This window comes from Cyprinodon tularosa, unplaced genomic scaffold (assembly GCF_016077235.1).
Source record: "Cyprinodon tularosa strain WSP-4 unplaced genomic scaffold, ASM1607723v1 ctg213, whole genome shotgun sequence".
Lineage (NCBI taxonomy): Eukaryota > Metazoa > Chordata > Actinopteri > Cyprinodontiformes > Cyprinodontidae > Cyprinodon > Cyprinodon tularosa.
This window is the reverse complement of record NW_024038792.1, coordinates 623,126-649,927: the sequence shown is the minus strand read 5'-3', so window position 1 is coordinate 649,927 and position 26,802 is coordinate 623,126. Positions and strand designations below refer to the sequence as shown.

At 41.5% G+C, this 26,802-nt stretch overlaps 1 protein-coding gene across 1 annotated transcript in view; it reads right to left on the bottom strand.

Moving 5' to 3' along the window:
- LOC119783900 overlaps positions 1 to 6,499 on the bottom strand; it is a 151,515-nt gene extending 145,016 nt beyond the window's left edge. The window contains exon 1 of the mRNA XM_038285634.1: positions 6,015 to 6,499. Within this exon, the coding sequence (XP_038141562.1) occupies positions 6,015 to 6,125 (111 nt within the window). The 5' untranslated portion in view covers positions 6,126 to 6,499. The remainder of the gene's footprint in view (positions 1 to 6,014) is intronic.
- Positions 6,500 to 26,802: the final 20,303 nt, after the last annotated feature.

Here is a 26,802-nt window from a genome sequence, read left to right as displayed (position 1 = left end):
CAACACAAGTCACCAGTATTTTCAGCTTTCATCCTCAAATTATTAAAGGTCAAACACTTCGAAAGCCAAACAATCTACGCTCGACCAGACATGGCTACAGTCAGCAAAGACACTGATAACAGTGGTGCAGGAATAATCATCTAGAAAAAGGTAAATACATTTTAGTCTGTCAGCTTGACCACAGAGTTTAGAGCCTGCATCACCCATTGGATTTCATCATGGATCCATCTTTATTTCTATACCTTCTTGTAGTGGTTTTCAATTTTTAAGTTTTTTAAGCTTTTTTTCATATATATGTGAAGTAAATCTTATCTTTATAAAGTATGTGTTGTTCAATCTGTTAAAGTTATTGCTGGAAACAAACCAACAGACATGGCAACAGGACCAAATACTACCAACTAGGGATGCACGATATTGGGATTTTGGCCGATATCCGATATGCCGATATTTTAAAACTCATGTAGCCGATAACCGATACCGATACCGATGTTAAAGCTAGACAAAAATAAGTAGTCATTGAAAATAGCAGTTTTGTTATCCATTTCTGACACTTTGAAAAATAATATACTCAAATATATTTTCATATGCTGATATCAAATAGATTTTTAAAAACGCGGTATCGATCTATTTTACTTTCAAAATCTCGTGAAATTTCATCGTTCTGTTACAAACTCTCGTGATATTTTGCAAATTCTTGTGAGATTTTGTTAGTAAAATAGATCAATACTGCGTCAATATATCAACGTATAAAAATATGGCAAAATTTTGTGAATTTTCGGGGGATTTCGTAGCATAACGATGACATATAGCAATATTTCATCAGTAAAAGAGATTGATATGGTGTTTTTAAATGGCAATATATCAGCATATGACGATATTGTGATATTTTAATGTATCAATATTTTTCCCTCGTCTTTAGAAATTTTTAAGTCTGTAAAAAAGAAGTTTTTTAGACTTTAGAAACTCAGAAGCTGATCAAATATCGGGTTAAATATCGGTGGGGTGGCCGATGTCCGATATTCAGTTTTAAGGCCGATACAGGCCGATACCGATAGGGGGCCCATTATATCGTGCATCCCTACTACCAACTATTATTTTTGATCATCTATAGTCTTAAAACTTGTCTTATATCCTCTGTGGAAATGACCAGAATAACATGAAAACCTCTGATTAAAAATGTCAAAATGTTTCCAGAGTTTCATAAAGCTTTTGTGTGCAGATAATGAGCTACAGTCCCCCCCAGCCTGAAGCAGAGTGATAACATGTATGTTTCAGTCCACAAAGTTCAAACAGTATTCCTAGAGGCTTTAATAGAGGTAAACAGTCCGTCCGTCTCCCCGTCTGTCCGTCCGTCTGCCTGTCTGTCCCAGCGATCTTCTTTTGGTTACCCACTCCGCTGCTATTCCCGCACTCTAACGCAATCCGTTTGTGCCGGCGTGAACACATCTCCCTCATTTTCTCTGTGCAGCAAGCATGTTATTTAAATTTTTAAGACGTTTCAAGCAATTTCATCAGACCTGCCCACACTAAGGAACTTGGTGCTAAAATTAGCTTGGGTAGCTGATGCTCCACGGTGACTGGTGATAGTCATGTATGGTTGTTTGCCAATTAAAAACTCTTGATATAGCTTTCTATTCCTGTTTAAGGCAGCGAACAGAGTTGAAGAGGCGCCACTGAATTCAGACAGGTTTCTCGTTTGGATAAAGCAGAAGGTATAATTCCTGGTTCTCTTTCGGAGGAGAGCAGTTTTTATTGGGTTGTTTTGTTGTTTGTCTTTTTTTGCTTTTTCTTTTAGTTTGATACCATTTAAATCTAAAAGCTCTGTCTTGATGAAGGTGCAATAACAGCTTCATTACTCTGTCATCTCTGTAAATGAAGCTCAGTAATTAATGTGTTAGAAGTGAGTGAGCTTCTGTTTTTTTTCTATCTCCATCAACAGTAATTAATTAGAACTGTGGCTAGAGCTTTAAGGTTTCTTAAGGACACGTCTGTAAGAAGACTTTCCAGAAAACAGGACAAAAGGAAGAACATAAAGGAGGAAATGTGACACTATAAAGGAGGAAAAACGACAGCATCTGTTAAAGTTGGAAAGTTTTCTCTCTCCAATGAACCTTCATAGCAAAGTCTGGACTTATGTAAGGTTTGCAGAGGGAAGAAGGTTCTGACTGAAAAACATTATAATTAATCCAAAACCTTATTTTTCTATCATGGGAATCAAAGATTAGCAATTCTGAAAAAAGTACATATTGTTATGCATAACCCTGGCGGATTAAGGTTTAAAGTAAGAAAGTAATAAAATGATTTATTGGGCAGGAGAATATTAATGACCTCATCACAGAGAGTGAACCCTGGAAAATACATTTTAAAACTTGCTTTAATAAAGTTTGATAGCTGTTATCCCAGTAAAAGTTTATTCCTATTATTGAAGGGTTTAGATATTTTCAGATTTCACTAAAGCTGGAGCTAAAAGCTCAGGAGGCATTCTGATATCGCTGTGAAGGTGATAGATACGTCAGTACATGTCGTTGCTAGAAGTGATACTGGTGTTAGCAATAATTTAAGACTTATTTTGACAGGATTCGTAAAACTAAGAGACCACATCTTATTTGTAATATGTACCTTGAATGTCTGTGTTGATAAACCTGTATTGTTAATCAGCCATGTTACTAATCTTTAAAGTAAAAGCACTCCAAGTTTCTGTGATTGTACCAGTGGTGTTAAAGGTTCACACATTTGTTACTTAAGTAGAAGTATAGATACTGCAGCTTAAAAACAATCTGGTAAAAGTTGAAGTATCAACTTTACCTCTTTACTCAAGTAAAAGTGAAAAAGTATGTGCTCCAAAAACTACTTAAAGTATAAAACTATAAAGTCACCTTTATAAAAACAGTCAGATGCCGCTAATATGAAATGAAAGCTCAATTTTACGACTATTTCTAAAAATTCTTTGAGATAGGGCCAAGGATGAGGGAGGTCTTGTTGGTCTCCATCTCCCGATACGCTCTCGCCTGTGTCCGACCTTTCAGACATTTCAACATCTTTTTCTGAATCCCACATTGTAGCATGGCATAGACAATTCATGTTAGCAGTTTGAAGAACACCTGCTTGCTTCTGATGATTTCCTTTAGCTAACCAATGAGTGTTTGCGTTATATGACTCATCCAATGACTCTAGTTTTCACTAGATGTGGATGGAGCCAATGATCTGCATTGGATGGAGCACATGACGGGAAATAAATATTTATAAACATTAAACTGAAGCCAAGAGTAACGAATAACGTTTGTTTAAAAAAAAATAAAGAATAGAAAGTACAGATACTTGTGTGAAAATGTAAGGAGTAGAAATCAGAAGTAGGAAGAAAAATAAGTAATGAAGTATAGATGCCTAAAAAGTGTACTTAAGTACAGTAATGAAGTATTTGTACTTCGTTACTTGACACCTCTGGATAGTACTACTACTTGTTGAGAACAGGAAGGGGAGGAACCATTGTAATTTGAAAGAGGAGCATGTCGGGTTAGTCTTCGACCATGGCGAGCTGTCAATTTTCTGGGAGGCGTTACATCATACCATCTGACTTTCAGCTAGACCAGCAGTAATACCGTAAGTGGCGCCACGTCCGTTTATGTCAGCTCATCAAAGCTGGTTAGCTTGAATGGACACTTGGAGTAAACAGCCTATTATGTGGAGTTTTTGGTCATTTTAGGTAGAGGCATATGATGTGACTATCATGTGACAATTTATATTTCTACAAATAAAAATACCTAATGGAGAGGCCAGAGGCATAAGTTAATCAAACCGTTTGCTATACTTGCAAAAGTAATGCACAGTTAGCCAGTTTTAGTGCACACTGTTTGACAATTTTAACAAAAGTTTTCTTTGTCCAAAAAAAAGTTATAATATGCTCTACTGTAGGTCGACATCATGAAATGGGTGGCACCCACACAGGGAAATATTGTAGCAGTGAAGACAAGCTTCTGTCTTCAACAAAAACAAAACAATTAATATTTCCCAGTAGATAGAGATTCCATAGTGCAAAAGGCAACATATCATAATAATATATATGCCTATAGTTGACTTTTGGAGGCTTAAAAAGGCTTGATAAGGCTTATAGTTTGAGTCTATCTCTATCTTATCTCTACAGTTATGCTGCTATAGGCTTAGACTGCTGGAGGACATAGGGACCGCATTTTATTATTCTACCTCATTCTATCTCAATTGTCCAATTCTGCAGTATTTGTTAGTTTCAACCTTGAACTTTATGCTCTCTATTTTTTTCTCATCATAGTAGCTTCATCTGGTCTGATTTGCACCAGATTCTTCTGATCGCTGCAGCAATCTATAAATGGAAATGCTAATTTCACTGCTGTAAGCTAAATGTAACTATTTGCTAAAGCAGTTCTACTAATCAGTCAAGCATTGAGTGCTGGTTTGTTTCCATTAAAACCAGTCCAGTCATCTTAGTTTACATACTCAACATTTCTCTCTAAATCAATGATGATTTGAGTAACAGTTGCGATGGAAAACACACATCCCTTTGTTACCATCAGCGTTAGTTTGCCATCTACCACCCGCCTAAACCTGATCATTTACATCCTTTCCAGTCCACCTTAACAGGAGCCAGAACAGGAACCGTCCAGCATTACCCAGGCTGCTGTTATTATGCCACATTATTGCCACTTCAGCTTTTAATAATCGAAATGTCTTCCTAACTGGACAGAGAAATAAAAACCAACATTTGCTACCTTTTCTTTCTTCTGTCCCCCAATAAACAATCAGAGCTCTAATGGTTTTAAATTCTGCATTTGTATCAGACAGAGGTGTAGAAACATTTTTAAAGATGTTATTGAAAGATTTTTGTAAAACTGTTCTGCACTATTAAATAGGTTCCACTCTAATGATGAAAACTAATCATGTTGCGTTTGTTATTTTCTGCTTCTCAGCACCTCCTGCAGGACTGCAGGGAGAGAGCCTATAACCTTTCCCACAAAGAGCTTCCACTGAGGCCCAACTTTCTGCAGCAGCATAATAGAGTAAATGCCAGTATTGATCATGTCGGCCTATTTTTGATAGAATACATTTTCTTTTTTCAGATTTTAATAAAACGGTTGGGCCGTAGGAGAAGCTGCAGATGCATGGATTCTGTTAGTCGGACTGTTAGTTTCACCTAAAGACTAATCATGTGGATATAGTTTATGATTTATGATTTATAGTGGTCCGATATACAGGAGGTGTCAACATGAAGGAGCAGTTTTTATTTTTTTTCTTCTCTATGTTGGACAAGAACAAATAAAAGCAGAGAATATCAAATAGTTGGGCACCATCACAGGAAAAAGTCTTTTTCTTTACATTTTGTTCAACTTAAAGCAGGACCTCAACATCTCTGCTCACGCACCTCTTTGAAACCTGCTGGAAGTTTTTTTGGGCAATGCATTTCTGCGAAGGACTCGCTGTAATTATGTTGGCCCTGCTGCATTCACAGCCAACCAAGTACAAGGTTTAGTTTTAGCTGTTAAAAAAAGTAAAGAGTGTGACTCATCTGCTTGGTTCAAATCCTCCCCCGCAGCTCCATGACTCCACAGATATTCCTCTCCACTAATTTACATCAAGAGGTTCATTAAGTGCAGCTAGATTTATGAGTACTAACTGCAACATTTATTGCTCGACTTAAACTTTTTGTTATTATTTCAACTTCTTATTTTGTACAAAAGCAGTAAATATGTGGACTTTTTGCGGGCATATTTAAGAGCCAGGCGTGTTTAATCCCCATCTGCATCTTCCTGCCTCTCAATTAACCTAATGGAAGTGGCAATTAATTAACTCCTCTCAAAGAATGATTAAAAACCTGACAATCAAGTGGGTGGGAGGGGTTTTAGGTAATGATAATTAAGAGGTAATGATTTCCTGGCAGGAGAACAATTACAGAAGACAGTAGTCTTAATCTGGATTAGGGTGTGTTTCTGTCAGGTGAAGACAGGCTGACTGGGATGGATGCTGGGTTAAAGGTGAAGCCTTACCGTGCTCCTTTGGCTGCTGGCTCCTATTGGTCCTCTGAACACCCCCTTGATGCTCCTCAGCTGTCCATCACGCAGGTGGGTGGAACTGATCACGATGTAGTAGCACGCCATTGGATAAAGTGGACTTTCATGTAGTTAAATCTCTTCCTTCCTCCAAACTTCTCTCTCCTCCTTCTGCTCCTTGCTTCTGCTGCTTGTTGGCTTTTATCAGGGATGGAGAAGAGGAGGAGGAGCTCAGCTTCTCTCGGCTGCACTCATTTATTCTCTCTCTTCTCCAAGTTTTTGGGAAGTTTCTCTGGCTGGCTCCAGCTTTCCTTCCCTGCCTGGATCCTCGTAAATATTTCACTCTCTGTTCCTCCTTGCCTTTCTGAAAGTCTTTCTTTTTCCCTTATTCTCTGAATTAGCTAGACGCCCCTGTCTGCAGTTAAATATTTCTCTTTAAGTCTTTTTGCCCATGCCTTATTCATCAATCTCTTCTTGTCACTGAGTCTTTTTCACTGAGTCTGAATTTCTTGGTGGAAGTGATCAGTCTTGCAGTTGCTCTAACTATCTCCCATCCTCCTCCTGCTCCTCCTCGCATCTCCTGCTGTTTCTCCTCGCTCTTTGTCTCTGTTCCTCTCTAAGTGGCCAAGGAGGGCTACTTTTGCCCCTCATCTCAGAGCTGCAGAAGTCCTCAGTTCTCTCCGCCCTGTCAGGCGTGCAGCTTCTTCTCAGATGCTCCTCTCCTCTCCTCCGCTGCGCTGCTTGTCTTCTCGCTCTCCTCCCTCCCTCCGCCTCCCTGTCTCCGCTGATCTCTTGCTCCGTGGCCAGCGGAGTGGTTTGCTCCTCAGTTACCCTGCCGTTACCATCTGCCCTTTTAACACATGGAGTGCTGACGCTCTCTCTCTCTCCTCTCTCCTCCATCCCCTCCCTGCCTCTCTCCTCTTGCTGTCTTTCTTCTCCCTTTAATCATCTCCTTCTCCTTTTCTCTCAAGCCAAAGGAGACAGGCTCCACCTACTGGTTAGCAGGGATCTCACAGAGCAAAGAGATGGAGGAAGAAGGGGAGCAGCAGCAGGAGGGAGTCTTTGGATCCCCCCATGCAGCCTGGACGTTTACCCACAGCTGCCATGAGCTCTGCTTAGTAAGAACCAGAAGATGCATATTGAACCAGCTGCACTAAAAACCTTAAAGTGTTTCTCCTGATATCTTATTTGAGTTTTTGTTTTGTTTGTTTTTTAAGTGAAGACATAATCACATAAAAATAATTAGTTAAAACATCTAATTATTTGATCTTCCCACATTGGGGTGATGCTCCATAGATTAAAACATTAAGCATTTTGGTATTACAAAGGGGCATTTTGTAAAGCGAATAAAGATTAGATGTAAGAATAGACTATTTGAGCAATATACATTTTGGTAAAAATGCTGTAAAGCTGTTTAATAAGTTTGATTAAATAAAATATTGTCAGACTAATGTCTCCCTATTGGTAACGCTGCAACATGTGGCATTGTCTATAAACAGGTCTGGTAATGTTAGCCTTCCTGTGTTTCCTCTGTAGACCTAACCGCATCAATAACCCAGCATGCACTGCAAAAGGTAAAAAATGATGACCTCCATTGGTGGAAAAAAAAAAAAAAACAGCAAAGGAAGTATAATTTTCTAAGTCATTCTGAGTTTTTATAAATCCCAGACATTTTTTTTTTAGTTTAAGGGAAAATGAAAACATCTTCTGGCCTAACATGTTCAACTAGTTGTGGATCTGTTTAAGCTCAGTTCACACTGTAGTTCTAAACCTGTTGATGGATCAGCAAAATGTCCTCACTTTGGTACAAGCAGTCCTCAATTTGAGGGTAAAATAGGAAAAATAACAGTAGATTATTGGCGGGAAAAAAGGTTACGTTCTCCACCGTTTACTCTTCCTACCTGGAAGATGTGCATTTATATGTTCGTAATGGAGGAAGTAAGTAAGAGACTCTTAAAAAGCTAGCATAGGATTTCAAAACTACTTTGAAACATAAAATACAGTAAATATCAATGCATCCTTCAAAGGTCTACTTGGGCTTAGTCCTTGGAAGGCAACATGGCAGTAGGCCATATATGTATTACAGACTGATAGAACCGGCAGCATCCTCTGCTGTACAACCAAGGGTACTAACCGCTAGTCATGCATCAATTATATCAGTGTGACATTTGGGTCAAAAGTGAATATGAAGGTGTAACTTGTAAAGTTAAATCTGTGACTGTAAGTCACCAGATGAAGCTCACCCATTACATAGATTACAGGCATGTCTTGAAGACATAAAAACCTGAATGACTCTTAACTTTCTGCTTCTGAATGCAGACAAAACAGAAGTTATAGTCTTTGGACCAGAGTCTCTGAAAAAGAAACTGATTATTCAGTCACTTCATTTGGATGGGATTAAACTGATTTCAGATAATAAAGTAAAAAATCTTGGTGTTATTTTTGATCAGGACCTGTCATTTAAATCCCATATCAAAGAGGTTTCTAGAATTTCCTTCTTTCATCTGAGGAACATTGCAAAAATGAGAAATATCCTGTCCAGGGGTGATGCTGAGAAACTAGTCCATGCATTTTTTACTTCCAGGCTGGACTATTGTAATTCTTTACTATCGGGAAGTCCACAAACTGTAGTTAAAAGCCTTCAGCTGATCCAAAAAGCTGCAGCCAGAGTTCTGATGAAAATTAAAAAGAGAGATCATATCTCTCCTATCCTGGCTTCTCTTCATTGGCTTCCTGTTAAATCCAGAATAGAATTTAAAATCCTCCTTCTCACATATAAAGCCTTAAATGGCCAAGCTCCATCTGATATCAGAGATCTGATTGTTCCTTATGTTCCTAACAGAGCACTTCGCTCTCAATCTGCAGGTTTACTAGTGGTTCCTAGAATTTCTAAAAGTAGAATGGGAGGCATATCTTTTATTTATCAGGCTCCTCTCCTGTGGAACCAACTACCAGTTTTAGTCCGTGAGGCAGACACCCTGTCTACTTTTAAGGCTAGGCTTAAAACTTTCCTTTTTGATAAAGCTTATAGTTAGAGTGGCTCAGGTTATCCTGAGCTATCTCTATAGTTATGCTGCTATAGGCTTAGACTTTTGGAGGACATAGGGACCCCCATTTCATCATTCTGCTTCATTCTCTCTCTGTTCTCCTATTCTGCAGAATCTGTTAGTTCAATCTCTAATCTTCTGCTCTCTCTGCTTTTCCTCAGAGTAGCTTTGCCTCGTCTGTTCCTGTTTGGCTTTGACGTCATCCTGGAAAGAAACATCAGCTGTGCTGCTTCCATCAACACCCTTGTTTATAGATGTTGGAGATCGGCCTGTTTTCCAGTGTGGTCCTGTTTCTCTGACCGTGACTGAGTGGATGTGCTCTCTTCGTCCTCTGGCATGGGAGCTGCCTTGGAGCTTGTCTGCCTGGCTGTGTGTTTCCTGGACAGGGCCGCCTTTTACAGCTGCTTTTTGTATCTCTGCTTCTGTCTCCTTGAACCCCAGTCGGCCTCAGCAGATGGCCGCTCACACTGAGCCTGGTTCTGCTGGAGGTTTCTTCCTGTTAAAAGAGAGTTTTTCCTCTCCACTGTCGCTACAAGCATGCTTAGTGTGAGGGATTGTATTTGAGTCAATGACTCAATGCAATCAACTGGTTTTCCTTAGATAGAAAACTTTGTATCGATTTGACTGGATGATCTGGTTGAACTGTAAAGTGCCTTGAGATGACATGTGTTGTGAATTTGGCGCTATATAAATAAACTGAATTGAATTGAATAGATGCGTGCAGTAGTACTCATCGGTTTGTATTCGTGTTATGGAAAAACAATATTCAAAAAGAAATATGAAGATGTTATTAGAGCTGTTTGAATTTGTTTTGCACCATTTCTTTTAGATCAACTGGAGCAAAACTGAATGGACGACATTTTTGATGTGCAACTCACAGAACACAATTCGTGTATTTGTACTCAAGTATGAAGAGGTGCAACATTTTTTTTTGTAATTGTGACGAATTTAAAAAATCTACAATTACAAAACACCAAATTTACAATGCACAAATACTTTTGCAACAATAGTTCTGGAACATTCGGAGAAAAACAGAGAATGTAAGAAGTTTTTGATGTGCAAATTGTAGAACACAATTTGTGTACCGGTACTTGGAATTTGAACAGGTGTAAAAAAAAACTGTACTAAATAATTGTTTTTTTATTCTACAATTACAAAACTTGTAATTTAACTCTGCAAATTCACACTTTACAATGCACAAATAGTTTTGACTAAATATTTGTCATGATGGGTTCACTAAAAGCGACCCAAGTATGCAGAACACCACTGACGGACACAGGGATGAAAGTTTAACAAGTTTATTTTGCTCAAGCACACAGAATGTACTGGTTCGGGTTCGGGGCCTGGATACTGGTTCACCGGAGTCTGCGTGAGAGACAGCACAGTTAGCGTTGCCAACAGAGGTTTGATTTCCTGAAGCCTACTGATTGTACCTTGAGGGTTCTTGAGGTTTAGCTTTGGGAGAGTCTGTTGGATCTGGAGAGGGGTTCATCAGCAGAGTCCGCTAGCTGCTTCAGCGTCTCACGTCTTATAATGAACAGACCTTGGCTTAGGGGTTTCCAGCTCTTAGTCCTGAGCTGCATGGAAGTTCTCTATGATTCTTCAGGTTTGGCTCAGAGGGTCGGCTCGGCAGATTAGCTCTTCCTGAGCTTCACGAAGGAGACACTGGTTTCCTGGAAGACAGAGATAACGGTTAGAATCCAGGCTGGATTCAAAGTCACAAGGTTTCTCAGAGAATCTAGGCTTAGGCGCTGACCAACTGGATCAACACTGCGGCGTTGAGGCAAGGTCTGAAGACAGCTTATATAGTGGATCCTCCAATGATCTTGATGGGCTGCAGCTGTGCAGGAGGCTCCCTCAGAAGGATCCACGGCGGACTCTGCTGGAGAAAGGTGGAACTTCTCCAGCTCCCAACAGTACCCCCCCCTCAACGACCGCCCCTTGGCGGTCCGGAAGAGGTCGAAGGGCAGGAACGCTCGTACTCCTCAATAAGGGCAGGATCGAGGATGTACGAGCCCGGAACCCACTGGCGATCCTCCGGTCCGTAGCCCTCCCAGTCGACGAGGTACTGCCATCCGCGACCTCGTCGACGGGAGTCCACGATGCGTCGAACTGTGAAGGCTGGATGATCATCGACCTCCAGGGCGGGTGGTGGGGAGTCGGAAGGTGGGCACAGGGAACTTGAGACGACAGGTTTGACTTGTGACACGTGGAAGGTTGGATGAATCCGGAGAGACTGAGGCAGTTGGAGACGGACGGCAGATGGGCCGATGACTCGGGAGATCTTGTAGGGGCCTATGAATCTGGGCGAGAGTTTTCGGGACATCCCCTTAAGGGGAATGTCCCGCGTGGACAGCCATACCTCTTGGCCCTCAGTGTACTCGGGGGCGGGACGTCTCCTGGAGTCAGCGAAGCGTTTGTTGGTCTCTGAGGATCGGTTGAGGGTGGCGATGGTTTCTCTCCAGATTTTCTGACAGCGGCTGATGTGTTGGTTAACTGACTGGACCGAAATCTCTCTCTCGTCTGCGGGGAAAAGTGGTGGTTGATAGCCGAGACTAACCTGGAAGGGAGATTGACCAGTGGAAGCAGATCTGAGGGAGTTGTGCGCGTATTCTATCCAGGGGAGAAATTGGCTCCAGTCCACGGGATTGGTAGAGGTGAGACAACGAAGGGTTGATTCCAGCTGCTGGTTCATCCTCTGTTTGTCCATTAGATTGAGGATGGTAACCAGAGGTCAGAGAGGGTTTACAGCCGAGAGCAGAACAGAAAGCCTTCCTAACCTGGGAAATAAACTGAGGACCTCGGTCCAAGAGGATCTCTTGGGGAATGCCGTGTAACCGGAATACATGTTTGATGAGGAACTGGGCTGTCTGGAAGGCCGTGGGGAGTTTCCTAAGGGGTATAAGATGGCAGGCCTTCGAAAAACGGTCTACAATGGTGAAAATGGTGGACATACCTCGAGAAACTGGGAGGCCGGTGACAAAGTCAATGGCGATATGGGACCAAGGGCGCGAGGGCACAGGAAGCGGCTGAAGCAGACCAGAAGGAGGTTGGTGTGAGGCCTTATTACGGGCACATGTGGAGCAGGCCAACACATACTCCTTGACATCTCTATGGAGGGTGGGCCACCAGAAGCGTCTTGAGATTAAAGCAATTGTTCTGCTGACCTCTGGATGAGCAGAAAACTTGGCGGCATGCATCCATTGGATGAGACGGGACCTGACGGAAGATGGTACATAGGTTCGGTTAGTTGGACCGTTACCTGGATCAGGTTCAGTAGCCAGGGCGGAGTTGATCAGGTCAGTGATCTCCCAGTTAACAACACCCACTGTACATGAAGCCGGAAGGACAGGTTCAGGTGTCTCGGGATGATCGACGGAGTAAAGACGAGAGAGAGAATCGGGTTTGACATTCTTGGATCCGGGTCTGTAGGAGATGATGAGGTTAAACCGTGAGAAGAAAATGGACCATCTGGATTGGCGAGGATTGGCTTGCTTGGTTGACTGGATGTAGGCTAGGTTCTTGTGGCCAGTCCAAACAAGAACCGGATGCTCAGCTCCCTCCAGCCAATGTCTCCATTCCTCCAATGCTAGCTTGATGGCCAACAGCTCTCGGTCTCCCACATCGTAATTCTGCTCAGCGGAAGAAAGTCTACGGGAGAAGAAAGCACAAGGGTGGATCTTTTGATCCGTATCAAGTCTCTGGGAAAGGACTGCTCCAACTCCAGAATCTGAAGCATCCACCTCAAGAATAAACTGTTTAGCAGGGTCAGGCTGCATTAGTACTGGTGCTCTGGAAAATAAAGATTTTAATTTATCAAAAGCAGCCTGCGCCTCAGGTGTCCACTGAAAAATGCGTTTGACAGAGGTCAGAGAAGTTAATGGAAGGGCGGTCTGGCTATAGTTCCTGATGAACCGACGAAAAAAGTTTGCAAAGCCTAGAAATCTCTGTAGCTGCTTGCGGTTCTCTGGAACTGGCCAGTCTAAAACTGCCTTTATCTTGTCCTCAGATGGTTTTACCTGGCCGCCCTCGAGCACAAACCCCAAAAAGGTGACTGAAGACTGGTGAAATTCGCACTTCTCGGCCTTTACGAACAGCTTGTTCTCCAGCAGTCTCTGTAAAACAAGGCGGACATGTTTCTTATGTTCATCGAGGTTCTTGGAGTAAATGAGTATGTCGTTAATGTAAACGAAGACAAATACATTTAAAAAGTCTCTGAGAACATCATTTACGAGGGCCTGGAAGCATGCTGGAGCGTTAGTTAGACAAAAACGCATTACCAAATACTCAAATTGGCCCAATGGAGTCTTGAAGGCTGTTTTCCATTCATCTCCTTCTCGGATCCTAAGAAGGTGATATGCGTTCCTTAAATCCAGTTTAGAGAAAACTGTGGCTCCTTGAACAGGCTCGAATGCAGAGGCGAGTAGAGGAAGTGGGTATTTGTTCTTTATTGTGATCTGGTTCAAACCTTGGTAATCAATACATGGTCTCAGAGAGCCATCTTTCATTCCAACGAAGAAGAATCTGGCACCCAAAGGAGAGGAAGATGGGCGGATTATACCTGCAGCTAATGATTCATTAATGTATTTTTCCATGGTTTCTCTTTCAGGCTTGGAGATATTATACAACCTGCTGCTAGGTAGTGGAGCACCAGGTAATAGTTCAATGGCGCAATCATATGGCCTGTGTGGAGGTAGGGACGTCGCACTGACCTTACTGAAGACAGGAGCTAGGTCATGGTACTCGGAAGGAACAGAAGAAAGGTCATGAGAGTCCATCTCCCCCCCACCTCTAGGAGACCCCACCAAGGGGCAGCTGAACGAAGGCATGTTTCGTGGCATGAGATGGACCATGATTCCAGGTGACGCTCTGTCCAATTAATGTGAGGATTATGTTTCTCCAACCATTCGAAACCAAGCACCAGAGGGGAACATGCAGAAGGAAAAACAAAAAATGTTATTGTCTCTCGGTGGTTACCTGACAGAAGTAGCTCGAGGGGCTGAGTTTGATGGGTAACTTGGTGAAGTCTCTTTCCGTCAATAGCAGAAACACTAAGAGGTTGAGTCAGAGCAATGGTTTCAATTTGGAGTTGTTGGACGAGGTTAGAATCGATTAAGTTCCGTTCACAGCCTGAGTCGATGAATGCAGAAAAAGAGAGGCTTTGGTTAGCACAAAACAACGTGGCAGGAAGTAACAGTCGAGGAGATTTCTTAGTGTTAATTTGGCCCGCCAGACTCCTCAGATCCTCTGGCGGGCCCAGGCTTTTGATTTAGCCGGGCAGGAAGCGATGAAGTGTCCACTCTCACCACAGTATATGCATAATTTGCTTAGAAAACATCTTTGTCTCTCCTCTGGGGTGAGCCTCGTGTGTCCCACCTGCATGGGTTCGACATCTCTTTCGCCCGAATGAGAGGCCTGAATGGGCAACGGAAGAGACTGGGACTTAGGTCTCTGAATGGGCAGCTGCTCTGTAGAGGAAGAACAAACAGTCACGTTATGTGCGGCAGGAGAAAGTGTCCCCTGCTTTTTAGAACTGTTTCTGGCACGGATTCTATTGTCCAATCTAATGGTAAGACGAATTAAATCTTCGAGGGAAGCAGGTTCGTCGAGGGTAGCAAGCTCATCTTTAATGTGCTCATTTAATGCCATGAAAAGGGCTCCCTTCAGGGCGCTTTGGTTCCATCCGGAAGCTGCCGCTTTAACCCGGAAGTTGATGGAGAATTCAGCCACGGAAGAATTTCCCTGTTTAAGATTGAAAAGAGCTCGAGAGTCAATGGTTTGATCTGTCTCTTGGTTGAATACCTGAGTAAATTCAGAGAGGAAATCAGAGTAATTGCAGTTAAGGCTATCGTCGGCGGCAAATCTTGCCTGAGCCCACTCCAAGGCTCTTCCTGTTAGCTGAGAAAGGATGAAGGTTATTTTCTTGTAATCCGTGGAAAAGCTGCCTGGGGAGTTCTGAAAAATCAAACGACACTGAAATAAAAATCCTTTGCAATCTTTCATGTTGCCAGAAAATCTTTCTGGGAGACTTGGGCGGAACTCTGATGACATCACTGCTGGTGACCTCGGAGGTGGAACTGGACCCGGAAATGGTTGAGGTGCAGCATTAGCGCTGTTCATGTAATTAGCAAAGCTTTGGATAGCTTGATTCTGTCTTTCAATGTGGGTGTTTAACTCACATAGCGCCAAGCCTTGTCCATGGATCTGGGCCGCCTGTTCCTCCAATCGACGGATGAGGTGATCTGCTGGTCCTTGAGTTTGGCCGCAGTGTTCTGTCATGATGGGTTCTCAAAGAGCGACCCAAGTATGCAGAACACCACTGACTGACACAAGAATAAAAGTTTAACAAGTTTATTTGGGGAACAAACACACAGGATGTACTGGTACTGGCTTGGACCTGGACACTGGTTCACCGGAGTCTGCGTGGGAGACAGTTCAGTTAGCGTTGCAAGCTGAAGCTTGATTTTCTTGAAGATAACTGATTGTACCTTGAGGGTTCTTGAGGTTAGCTTTGGGAGAGTCACTGTTGGATCTGGAGAGGAGTTCATCAGCAGAGTCCGCTTGCTGCTTCAGCGTCTCACGTCTTATAATGAACAGACCTTGGCTTAGGGGTTTCCAGCTCTTAGTCCTGAGCTGCATGGAAGTTCTCTATGATTCTTCAGGTTTGGCTCAGAGGGTCGGCTCGGCAGGTTAGCTCTTCCTGAGCTTCACGAAGGAGACACAGGTTTCCTGGAAGACAGAGACAACGATTAGAATCCAGGCTGGATTCAAAGTCACAAGGTTTCTCAGAGAATCTAGGCTTAGGCGCTGACCAACTGGATCAACACTGCGGCGTTGAGGCAAGGTTTGAAGACAGCTTATATAGTGGATCCTCTGATGATCTTGATGGGCTGCAGCTGTGCAGGAGGCTCACTCAGAAGGATCCACGGCGGACTCTGCTGGAGAAAGGTGGAACTTCTCCAGCTCCCAACAGTAAAAAAGTAATTGATAAACATTAAATTAAATTTTCTGTTCCAGTTCAATTAAATCATTTGAACATAAATAGAAATGAGATAAACAAAATTTTCCTCTAAATAAAATATATCAGGTATATTTACCCTGATTTCTGACATTGATTAGTGATTAAAGAAAGGATTAACCCTCTACAAACAAAAGTGCTTTTAAGAATACCGTTACAAAATTAAAAGTTCGAAGTTGTTGTTTTTTTTTTGTTCACATATTCTATGATGAACAGCCATAACTTCATATATTTTTATGATTATTTGTACATCCCTTTTGAATACTCAATGCAGATAATCACTACAAAATATTTTATTTATATTAGTATCTTCTACCCATTCTCAAGCTAATAATATAGCACATAATTCTGCTGCATATATACTGAGAAAAAAATGATGTCAAAATTAGGGATGGGGATCGTTAATATTTATTGATATCGATACCTTTATCGATACTCCTTATCGATCCGAGTCTTTATCGATACCACTATCGATACTTTTCTGTTATTTGGTGAAAAGACAATGCAACAAAATTTTTTTAACAGAACTGGTATTGCTTCTATTGCTGAACAAGTGAGCATAACAAAAACGTTTCTAGCCTTCAATAAACATGGCTAATGTAATAGGCCACTTTGAAATGACATAAAACTAACTAGAATATATTTTCACAATTGTTGGTTAATGTATTGTCTACTGTCACTTTTCATCATGTTTTTAGTGATTAGGAAAATATTTAACAAATAAATAATTGTATTTTAAATTAAATGTAATTTTTAATAAATGTTGGCATCAGTAGTTTAATTATATATAGAGCATATACAACTGTATTACTCATGTTTCTCGCCAAAAACAAAATTTCCCGTTTTCTTTACGTTACACTTGAACGCATCATGATAACCTAATTGTCGTTTTACTGAGCCAATCTGAACACATCATCACGCAGCACGTCTGAAACTTTATTTACTTTTCAAGCTAACTAGCTTGTATGCTTCCGATTACAAGATGGATTTCACAATTACTATTTTTAACTGACCGGACAAGCTACAAAGTCTGTGTGCGCTTACCAGTGGTACTCTGAGTGGATGATTAAGAGGGGCCCGACTGCGGCGGCAGGAGGAGGAGGAGGAGGAGTCTTTTCCGTTCAGCCATTCTCTAGTCGCGAGCTAAGTTAACTGCCAGACTTCACTAGTTTTACTTTTAATATCTGTTTGCTTACAATTTCATTCCAAAATATTGGTGTACATGCTGCAGTGATTGACGTCACGACTTCCGGGTTGGAGGGCGCTTGAAAAGTGATCAGAATCTTTTTTCGATTTTCTCTTAAATGTGAAAAAATAAATAAAAAAACGGTGGTATATTTATTTGTTCATATTTTGCTATTTATATATACGTAAGGTTAAGTCAAACTGACGGACGCTTCATAACCGGTTTAATTCGCTTTTTTTTCTAATTCTATGATTAATGGGAAGTAAGCCTAAGGGCGACGCTAGAGGGCCCCCCCAACACATTTGTCGCCCTAGGCAATTGCCTAGCTCGCCTATAGCAATCGCCGGCCCTGCGTCTAGTATCCGCCTTTGAGGGGGGGTTCTGTCATGATTTTGGCATCATAGGCTGGGTTTTTCTCCTTTTTCACTTATCTGCTTTGCTCCGCCCCACGCTCATTACCTCTCATCAGATCCACCTGTTCCTGCCAACATTTATACTACCGGTTCCCAGCCATTGGTGCCAGATTATTCGAGCTGAGTGAGACTATTCTAGCATTCCTGTATGTTTAGTGCTGCCTGTTGCTGACCTGTTTCTGCCCTCTGACTTCTGAGTTTAGGCTGCTCCTGTTTTGCTCTGTTTGCCTGTCCTGTGTTTCCAGGTTGTTACATGGATTCCACCTGTCTTCTGACCACGGCTTGTATTACCCTCCTGGATCTTTCGGTTCCTCTGCAAGACGCTGCTCCCCCTTTCTCCTTGATCACTTGTTGTAGCTCAGTTACAAACAACGGAGTTCCGCTCCTCTGGACTCTACTCCATCTTCTTGGCACAGACTGAACTTTGCCAGGTTGGTGGCTTTCATGATGTTTTTATTTCTCTTTTGAGTTTTAAAGTCACTGAACTGAGCCTCTACTCCTGCAGAGTTTCCAGTGAGCCCGCCTCAGCAGACAAGCAGCCGAACAATTTATTAAATAAACGCTTGTTTTCTCAGACAGATGTGTCTACTTGAATACTGGGTCCAACGTTCCGAGCTTGCAGCAGTTTTCTCACATTCAATGGGCAAACACCTAAAAAATACAGTTTAAATCTATATTTATTTAGCTCAAAGATTTGATATGTATATTTGGGTTTAATATTTGAGATTCAGATATAAGCATGACATTTATATATATATATATATATATATATATATATATATATATATATATATATATATATATATATATATATATATATATATATATACATATATTGTTTCTTGGAAATAAAAAATCTAAATAAAGGTATTCTATTCATATCAAAAATTTTATTTATTTTTAGTTTGTTATAAAGGAGGAAAAAACAATGTGAAAAAAACAGTCCCTGAATGTGAAGAATTTAGTTAATCATGGAGCGCTGTTTGTAAAGTTACCTTGTAAAAATATTCACAACAATGTTTTGATGTTTGCACCATCTTTTTTTCTTTTTTACCATGTTTTTTTTCTCCCACAATGTCTACAGTTGATCACTGTTACATTTTAAGAAATGAGAAATGTCATGAGAACTTTAAAAAAAGAAATGTCACTTTGTATACACTCTGTGTATTCAAAATTAGTTTGTCTAAGTAATAAGAGAGGAAAACGAGGGATATTCATTTTAAAGTTATATTATCATCACACCATTCATAAACTTATAAATATAACATTTCCAAACAGAACATTCAATTAGCAAACAAGTCAAACATTTTTATTGAATTTACAAATTAAGTATTTCACTTAAATAAATATTTAGCAAGCTTTATGTTTAGCTTCAAATTTAATAATTAGGTCTGATCTAAATGGTTAAGTTAAAGGTAAATATCTATTTTACTGATAAAATATTTACCATCAAAATAAAGAAAAATCGTTTTTAAACAAAAAATTGAACTTGATAAATAAACAGTTATGTAACAATATTTTGTTTGTGAACTTTTTGTGGCGTCGGATGAAGGAGTTTGCCCTGCAACCAGAGGGTTGTCAGTTCAAGTTCTGGCTCCAGCTTTCAGTGTTGTTGTGTCCATGGGCAACAGAGGTGTCAAGTAACGTAGTACAAATACTTTGTTGCTGTCATGATGGGTTCTGGGAGTAAAGCCCAAAATGCAGAACACACACGGGGAAACTGGGTAAAAGTCCAAAAGAGCTTATTAAAGCACAAACATGGATATGACACGGGAACTGGTTCAGACTGGGGAGCGGGTTCACTGGAGATGGTACTGGGACTGGAGACTGTTGGTTAGCAGAGTTCATGAGAGGCTAAGCTTCTAGCTTCAGGCTTAGCGTGGCAGTCCTAGATTTGAGCTTCCAGCTCACTGCAGAGAACAACAGGGGAAAACACGAAGGACTCTAGAAACTGATTCCACGTAGGAACCTCCAGGGAAACTCCACTTAGAAGTCTTCAGGTTTCAACCACGTAGGAATCTTCGGGTTAGGGAACAACAGGGGAAAATCCACATGGGAACCTCTAGGGAAACTCCACATAGAAGTCTTTAGGTTTCAACCACGTAGGAATCTTGGGTTGGCTCACCAGGGCAGATTAGCAGGTTAGGTCTCCTAGAGCTTCAGGCTTGAAACTGGTTTCCTGTGATGCAACTCTCCCAGAGCTGCAGGCCAGAGACAGGTTGCCAGAGAGACAGCTCTTCCAGAGCTTCACGAGGAGACAGGAGGTTAAGCTCATCCAGAGCTTTCATGAAGAGACAGGAGGTTAAGCTCATCCAGAGTTTTCACGAAGAGACAGGATTCCTGTGAGGCAGAGACAAGGAAGAGTTAGAATCTGATCTCACACTAGAGATAACAAACATTCTTCTGCAACAGAGGCTCAGGAAGCTAACCAACTAAGATCAACACTGCGGCGTGGAATCAAGGTCAGGCAGGAGCTTATAAAGGAGAGGTCTTCTGATGAGAGGATTAGGAACAGGTGTGCAGGAAGGTTCCAGCTCCAGAAGACCCACGGCGCACTCTGCTGGAGACAGAGGGTAGTCTCCAGATCCCCACAGTAACTCAACCCTAAGGAAAAAACACAGAGCAGAAGAGGATCCTCGGCGCCCTCTGGAGGGCAAGCCTGAGGATCCCAACAGTTACTGTACTTAACTACACTTTTTAGGTATCTATACTTTACTCCATTACTTATTTTTCTTCCTACTTCTGACTTCTACTCATTACATGTTCACACAAGTATCTGTACTTGCTATTCTTTACATTTTTAAAAACAGACGTTACTTGTTATTCTTGGCTTCGCTTTAATGTTTATAAATATTTATTTCACGTCATGTGCTCCATCTAATCCAGATCATTGGCTCAATCAACATCTAGTGAAAACTAGTGTAAATGGATGAGTCATTTAACGCAAACACTCATTGGTTAGCTAAAGGAAATCATCAGAAGCAAGCAGGTGTTCTTCAAACTGCTAACGTGAATTGTCTATGCCATGCTACAATGATGGATTCAGAAAAAGATGCTGAAATGTCTGAAAGGTCGGACACAGGCGAGAGCATATCGGGAGATGGAGACCAACAAGTTCTCCCTCATCCTTGGCCCTATCTCAGAGAATTTTTAGAAATAGTTGAAAAATTTAGATTTCGGTTCATATAGTGGCATCTGGCTGCTTATTTTAAAGGTTACTTTATACTTTTATACTTTAAGTAGTTTTTGGAGCACATCCTTTTTCACTTTTACTTGAGTAAAGAGGTCAAGTTGATACTTGAACTTTTACCAGTGTTTTTAAACTGCAGTATCTATACTTCTACAACGTCGACAATCTAAAATATTGCAGTGGTTATTTGAACAAGTAACTTTACAAATGGCACCTCATACTAAAAAACAACAATGTAAAAGTGAAAATGTTTATGCTTTCACTTATAGCGGGGTTGGAAGTCAAACTGTCTCTGACTTTCTGTCCTGATGTGTCAAACAGTTTGCCAGGCTCAAAAAAATGTTTTTTCTTATGAACACGCCATGTGAAATATGGCGTGTTCACCGCCCAATCTCAGACACTCTGGTTTTAAGCAATGTCCCCAGTGCTGCAGTCCCAGAGGACATGCTGGAAGCCGATCCTGGTCAGGGATCCAGAACAGACAGGAACAGACAGAACAGGCAGGATCCAGATCAGGCAGGAACAGGAACAGATTTCAGGATCCAGACTTCCAGGCATCCAGAGGCTCCCAGGAGGGTTCAGAGTCTGACTGGGACCAGAAGCGTGACCAAGTGGTCACACACAGGAGCAGACAGGATCAGGTGCATACAGGCAGGCTCAGTGGAAGAGGGTAGCCGAGACAGGACGTGGAACCGGAATTTGATGCAGGACTTTAAACTGGTCCCCTCCCTGGAGCCAGGCTTACTTTGATAAAAACTGAACCTCCCCACATATAGAGCCAAAAACCCAGAGGACTCCACGGGGGAGGAACAGTAAACGATCAGGAGACGAGACAAACACAAAAACCTTCTTTCCACTGGCAGCTAGGATCCAGGACACGAACCAAGGAACAAAACTAACAGACAGACTAACAGAAAGACAAGTAATGATCTGGCACTGAATGCTCAGGCTGAACTGAATATAACCAACAGAAAACAGGTGAGAGGAATAAATTAGGAAAAAAAGACAGGTGACAGGAATGACTAATTAAAGGAGAGCAAACAGGCCAGATCATGACAACATTTATGCTGAAAGAAGAATAAACACGTACTTAGAATTTATATGTAATATTGTTATCACTATTGTATCATCATATTTTTTGATACATTTGACTGTCTTCACAATATAAAATTGATGTTTTTTTCAAGCTTTTCTATAGAAATGGAGAAATTTCTGTCATGGAAACCAAAATATCTGACAAGAATTACAAACCTGAATCCAAGTTGAAGAGATGTCAAAACAATATCATGTTTCTCATCAAAGTCCATGATCTGACGGTAGGGTACAAGACTGGATAAATTATGTATTTTCAGTTAAAAAAGAAAAAAAAGCCGACAGCATGTGGCTCTGCTATAACTAAGTGAAAAACACTCAAGCAGTTTACAGGAGAGCAGCTTTAGTGTTTGTGTCAAAGACCTCTGCAACACTGTAGGAACAAAGAGAACAATTAAAATCCAGCATAATTAAAAAACAAAATATCTCAGGGCTTTTCATACAGCTTAGAAAAGAGCCCATTATGGTTGAACACTTGAAGAGGAGTGAGCAAGTTCAATTTCAATTCAATTCAGTTTATTTATATAGCGCCAAATTCACAACACATGTCATCTCAAGGCACTTTACAGTTCAACCAGATCATCCAGTCAAATTGATACAAAGTTTTCTATCTAAGGAAAACCAGTTGATTGCATCGACTCATTGACTCAAATACAATCCCTCACACTAAGCATGCTTGTAGCGACAGTGGAGAGGAAAAACTCTCTTTTAACAGGAAGAAACCTCCAGCAGAACCAGGCTCAGTGTGAGCGGCCATCTGCTGAGGCCCACGGGTTCAAGGAGACGGAAGCAGAGACACAAAAAGCAGCTGTAAAAGGCGGCCCTGTCCAGGAAACACACAGCCAGGCAGACGAGCTCCAAGCCAGCTCCCATGTCAGAGGATGAAGAGAGCACATCCAGCCAGTCACGGCCAGAGAAACAGGACCACACTGGAAAACAGGCCGATCTCCAACATCTATAAACAAGGGTGTTGATGGAAGCAGCACAGCTGATGTTCCTTTCCAGGATGACGTCACAGCCAAACAGGAACAGACGAGGCAAAGCTACTCTGAGGAAAAGCAGAGAGAGCAGAAGGTTAGAGATTGAACTAACAGATTCTGCAGAATAGGAGAACAGAGAGAGAATGAAGCAGAATGATGAAATGGGGGTCCCTATGTCCTCCAGCAGTCTAAGCCTATAGCAGCATAACTATAGAGATAGCTCAGGATAACCTGAGCCACTCTAACTATAAGCTTTATCAAAAAGGAAAGTTTTAAGCCTAGCCTTAAAAGTAGACAGGGTGTCTGCCTCACTGACTAAAACTGGTAGTTGGTTCCACAGGAGAGGAGCCTGATAACTAAAAGATCTGCCTCCCATTCTACTTTTAGAAATTCTAGGAACCACTAGTAAACCTGCAGATTGAGAGCGAAGTGCTCTGTTAGGAACATAAGGAACAATCAGATCTCTGATATAAGATGGAGCTTGGCCATTTAAGGCTTTATATGTGAGAAGGAGGATTTTAAATTCTATTCTGGATTTAACAGGAAGCCAATGAAGAGAAGCCAGGATAGGCGAGATATGATCTCTCTTTTTAATTTTCATTAGAACTCTGGCTGCAGCATTTTGGATCAGCTGAAGGCTTTTAACTACAGTTTGTGGACTTTCTGATAGTAAAGAATTACAATAGTCCAGCCTTGAAGTAACAAATGCATGGACTACTTTCTCAGCATCACCCCTGGACAGGAGATTTCTAATTTTTGCAATGTTCCTGAGATGAAAGAAGGAAATTCTAGAAACCTCTTTGATCTGGGATTTAAATGACAGGTCCTGATCAAAAATAACACCAAGATGTTTTACTTTATTATCTGAAATCAGTTTAATCCCATCCAAATGAAGTGACTGGCTAATCAGTTTCTTTTTCAGAGACTCTGGTCCAAAGACTATAACTTCTGTTTTGTCTGCATTCAGAAGCAGAAAGTTAAGAGTCATCCAGGTTTTTATGTCTTCAAGACATGCCTGTAATCTATGTAATGGGTTAGCTTCATCTGGATTTATAGACAGATATAGCTGGGTATCATCAGCATAACAGTGGAAATTAATCCCATGCTGTCTAATAATTCTACCAATTGGGAGCATGTATAAAGTAAAGAGAATTGGTCCTAGCACTGATCCCTGTGGTACTCCACAGGTAACCTGTGAGCGTGTTGAAGATCTATCATTAACATGAACAAACTGAATTCGATCAGATAGATAAGATTTAAACCAGTCTAGTGCTGTTCCTTTAATTCCAACAAAATATTCAAGTCTTTCTAAAAGAATATTATGGTCAACTGTATCAAATGCAGCACTAAGATCCAACAGGACGAGCACAGATACAAGTCCATTATCTGAGGCCATGACAATATCATTAGTGACTTTCACCAGAGCTGTTTCAGTGCTATGATGAGCTCTAAAGCCAGACTGAAACTCTTCAAAAAGTTCATTATGGTGGAAGTGATCGCAAACTTGTTTGGCAACTACTTTCTCAAGAATTTTGGATAAGAAAGGAAGATTGGATATAGGTCTATAATTAACCAAGTCATCTGGGTCAAGAGACGGTTTCTTAAGCAGAGGTTTAATTACAGCAACCTTAAAAGCTTTAGGTACATATCCCTGTAACAGAGATAGATTAATCACATCTAAAGTGGAGGAGGAGATCAAAGGGAATACCTCCTTAAATAACCTGGTTGGAACTGGATCTAACATACAAGTTGAAGGCTTAGATGAAGACAATAATTTTGCTAATTCAGAAAGTTCAACTGGATCAAAGCAGTCTAAACCCGGTTCAGATTCCATGACTACCTCAGGTACAATCGCGGATAGAGGAGTGCTTATGATCTTATTTTTAATAAGATCAATCTTATTTATAAAGAATCCCATAAAATCATTGCTGCTAAGAGCAGGTGGAATGGATGGTTCAACAGAGCTATGGCTCTGGGTGAGTTTGGCAACTGTATTAAAAAGAAATCTAGGATTATTCTTATTCTCCTCTATTAATGAGGAGAAGTATGCTGCTCTTGCTTTACAAAGGGTCCTCTTATACAGCAGTAAACCAGTTTTCCACACTAGGAAGGACTCCCGCAGAACTGTGGAGCGACATTTTCTCTCCAGTTTCCTAGCATTTTGCTTCAAAGTACGCAGCCCTGCATTAAACCAAGGAGCAAGCTTTCTATTTTTAACGGTTTTCATTTTCAAAGGAGCTGCGTTGTCTAAGGCAATACGCAGAGAACTAGCAACCCCATCAACAAAATCATCAACCTGTGAAGGGAAATAAGCTATGCTTTTGCACTCTGCAGCACTGCTCAGCGACACAGAGGAGAGAGAAAGTGAAGCAGATTCTTTAAAATTTATAACTGCACTATCTGATAAAGATCTACTAAAATTGAACCTTCTTTTGGGGGAGGAGAACTCTGTTAAAGTAATCCTGAAGGTTATTGGAAAGTGGTCAGAGAGGACAGGGTTGTGAGGAAATACGGTTATTTCTTCACATTCTATGCCGTATGTCAGCACAAGATCCAAAGTACACTATATTGCCAAAAGTATTTGCTCACCCATCCAAATTATTGGAATCAGGTGTTCCAATCACTTCCATGGCCACAGGTGTATAAATTCAAGCACCTAGGCATGCAGACTGTTTTTACAAACATTTGTGAAAGAATGGGTCGCTCTCAGGAGCTCAGTGAATTCCAGCGTGGAACTGTGATAGGATGCCACCTGTGCAACAAATCCAGTCGTGAAATTTCCTCGCTCCTAAATATTCCACAGTCAACTGTCAGCTGTATTATAAGAAAATGGAAGTGTTTGGGAACGACAGCAACTCAGCCACGAAGTGGTAGGCCACGTAAACTGACGGAGCGGGGTCAGCGGATGCTGACGCGCATAGTGCGAAGAGGTCGCCAACTTTCTGCAGAGTCAATCACTACAGACCTCCAAACTTCATGTGGCCTTCAGATTAGCTCAAGAACAGTGCGCAGAGAGCTTCATGGAATGGGTTTCCATGGTCGAGCAGCTGCATCCAAGCCATACATCACCAAGTGCAATGCAAAGCGTCGGATGCGGTGGTGTAAAGCACGCCGCCACTGGACTCTAGAGCAGTGGAGACGCGTTCTCTGGAGTGACGAATCGCGCTTCTCCATCTGGCAATCTGATGGACGGGTCTGGGTTTGGCGGTTGCCAGGAGAACGGTACTTGTCTGACTGCATTGTGCCAAGTGTAAAGTTTGGTGGAGGGGGGATTATGGTGTGGGGTTGTTTTTCAGGAGCTGGGCTTGGCCCCTTAGTTCCAGTGAAAGGAACTCTGAATGCTTCAGCATACCAAGACATTTTGGACAATTCCATGCTCCCAACTTTGTGGGAACAGTTTGGAGCTGGCCCCTTCCTCTTCCAACATGACTGTGCACCAGTGCACAAAGCAAGGTCCATAAAGACATGGATGACAGAGTCTGGTGTGGATGAACTTGACTGGCCTGCACAGAGTCCTGACCTCAACCCGATAGAACACCTTTGGGATGAATTAGAGCGGAGACTGAGAGCCAGGCCTTCTCGTCCAACATCAGTGTGCGACCTCACAAATGCGCTTCTGGAAGAATGGTCAAAAATTCCCATAAACACACTCCTAAACCTTGTGGACAGCCTTCCCAGAAGAGTTGAAGCTGTTCTAGCTGCAAAGGGTGGACCGACGTCATATTGAACCCTATGGATTAGGAACGGGATGTCACTTAAGCTCATATGTGAGTCAAGGCAGGTGAGCAAATACTTTTGGCAATATAGTGTATGAAGATGAGAATGCGTGGGACTATTCACATTTTGAACAAAGCCAATA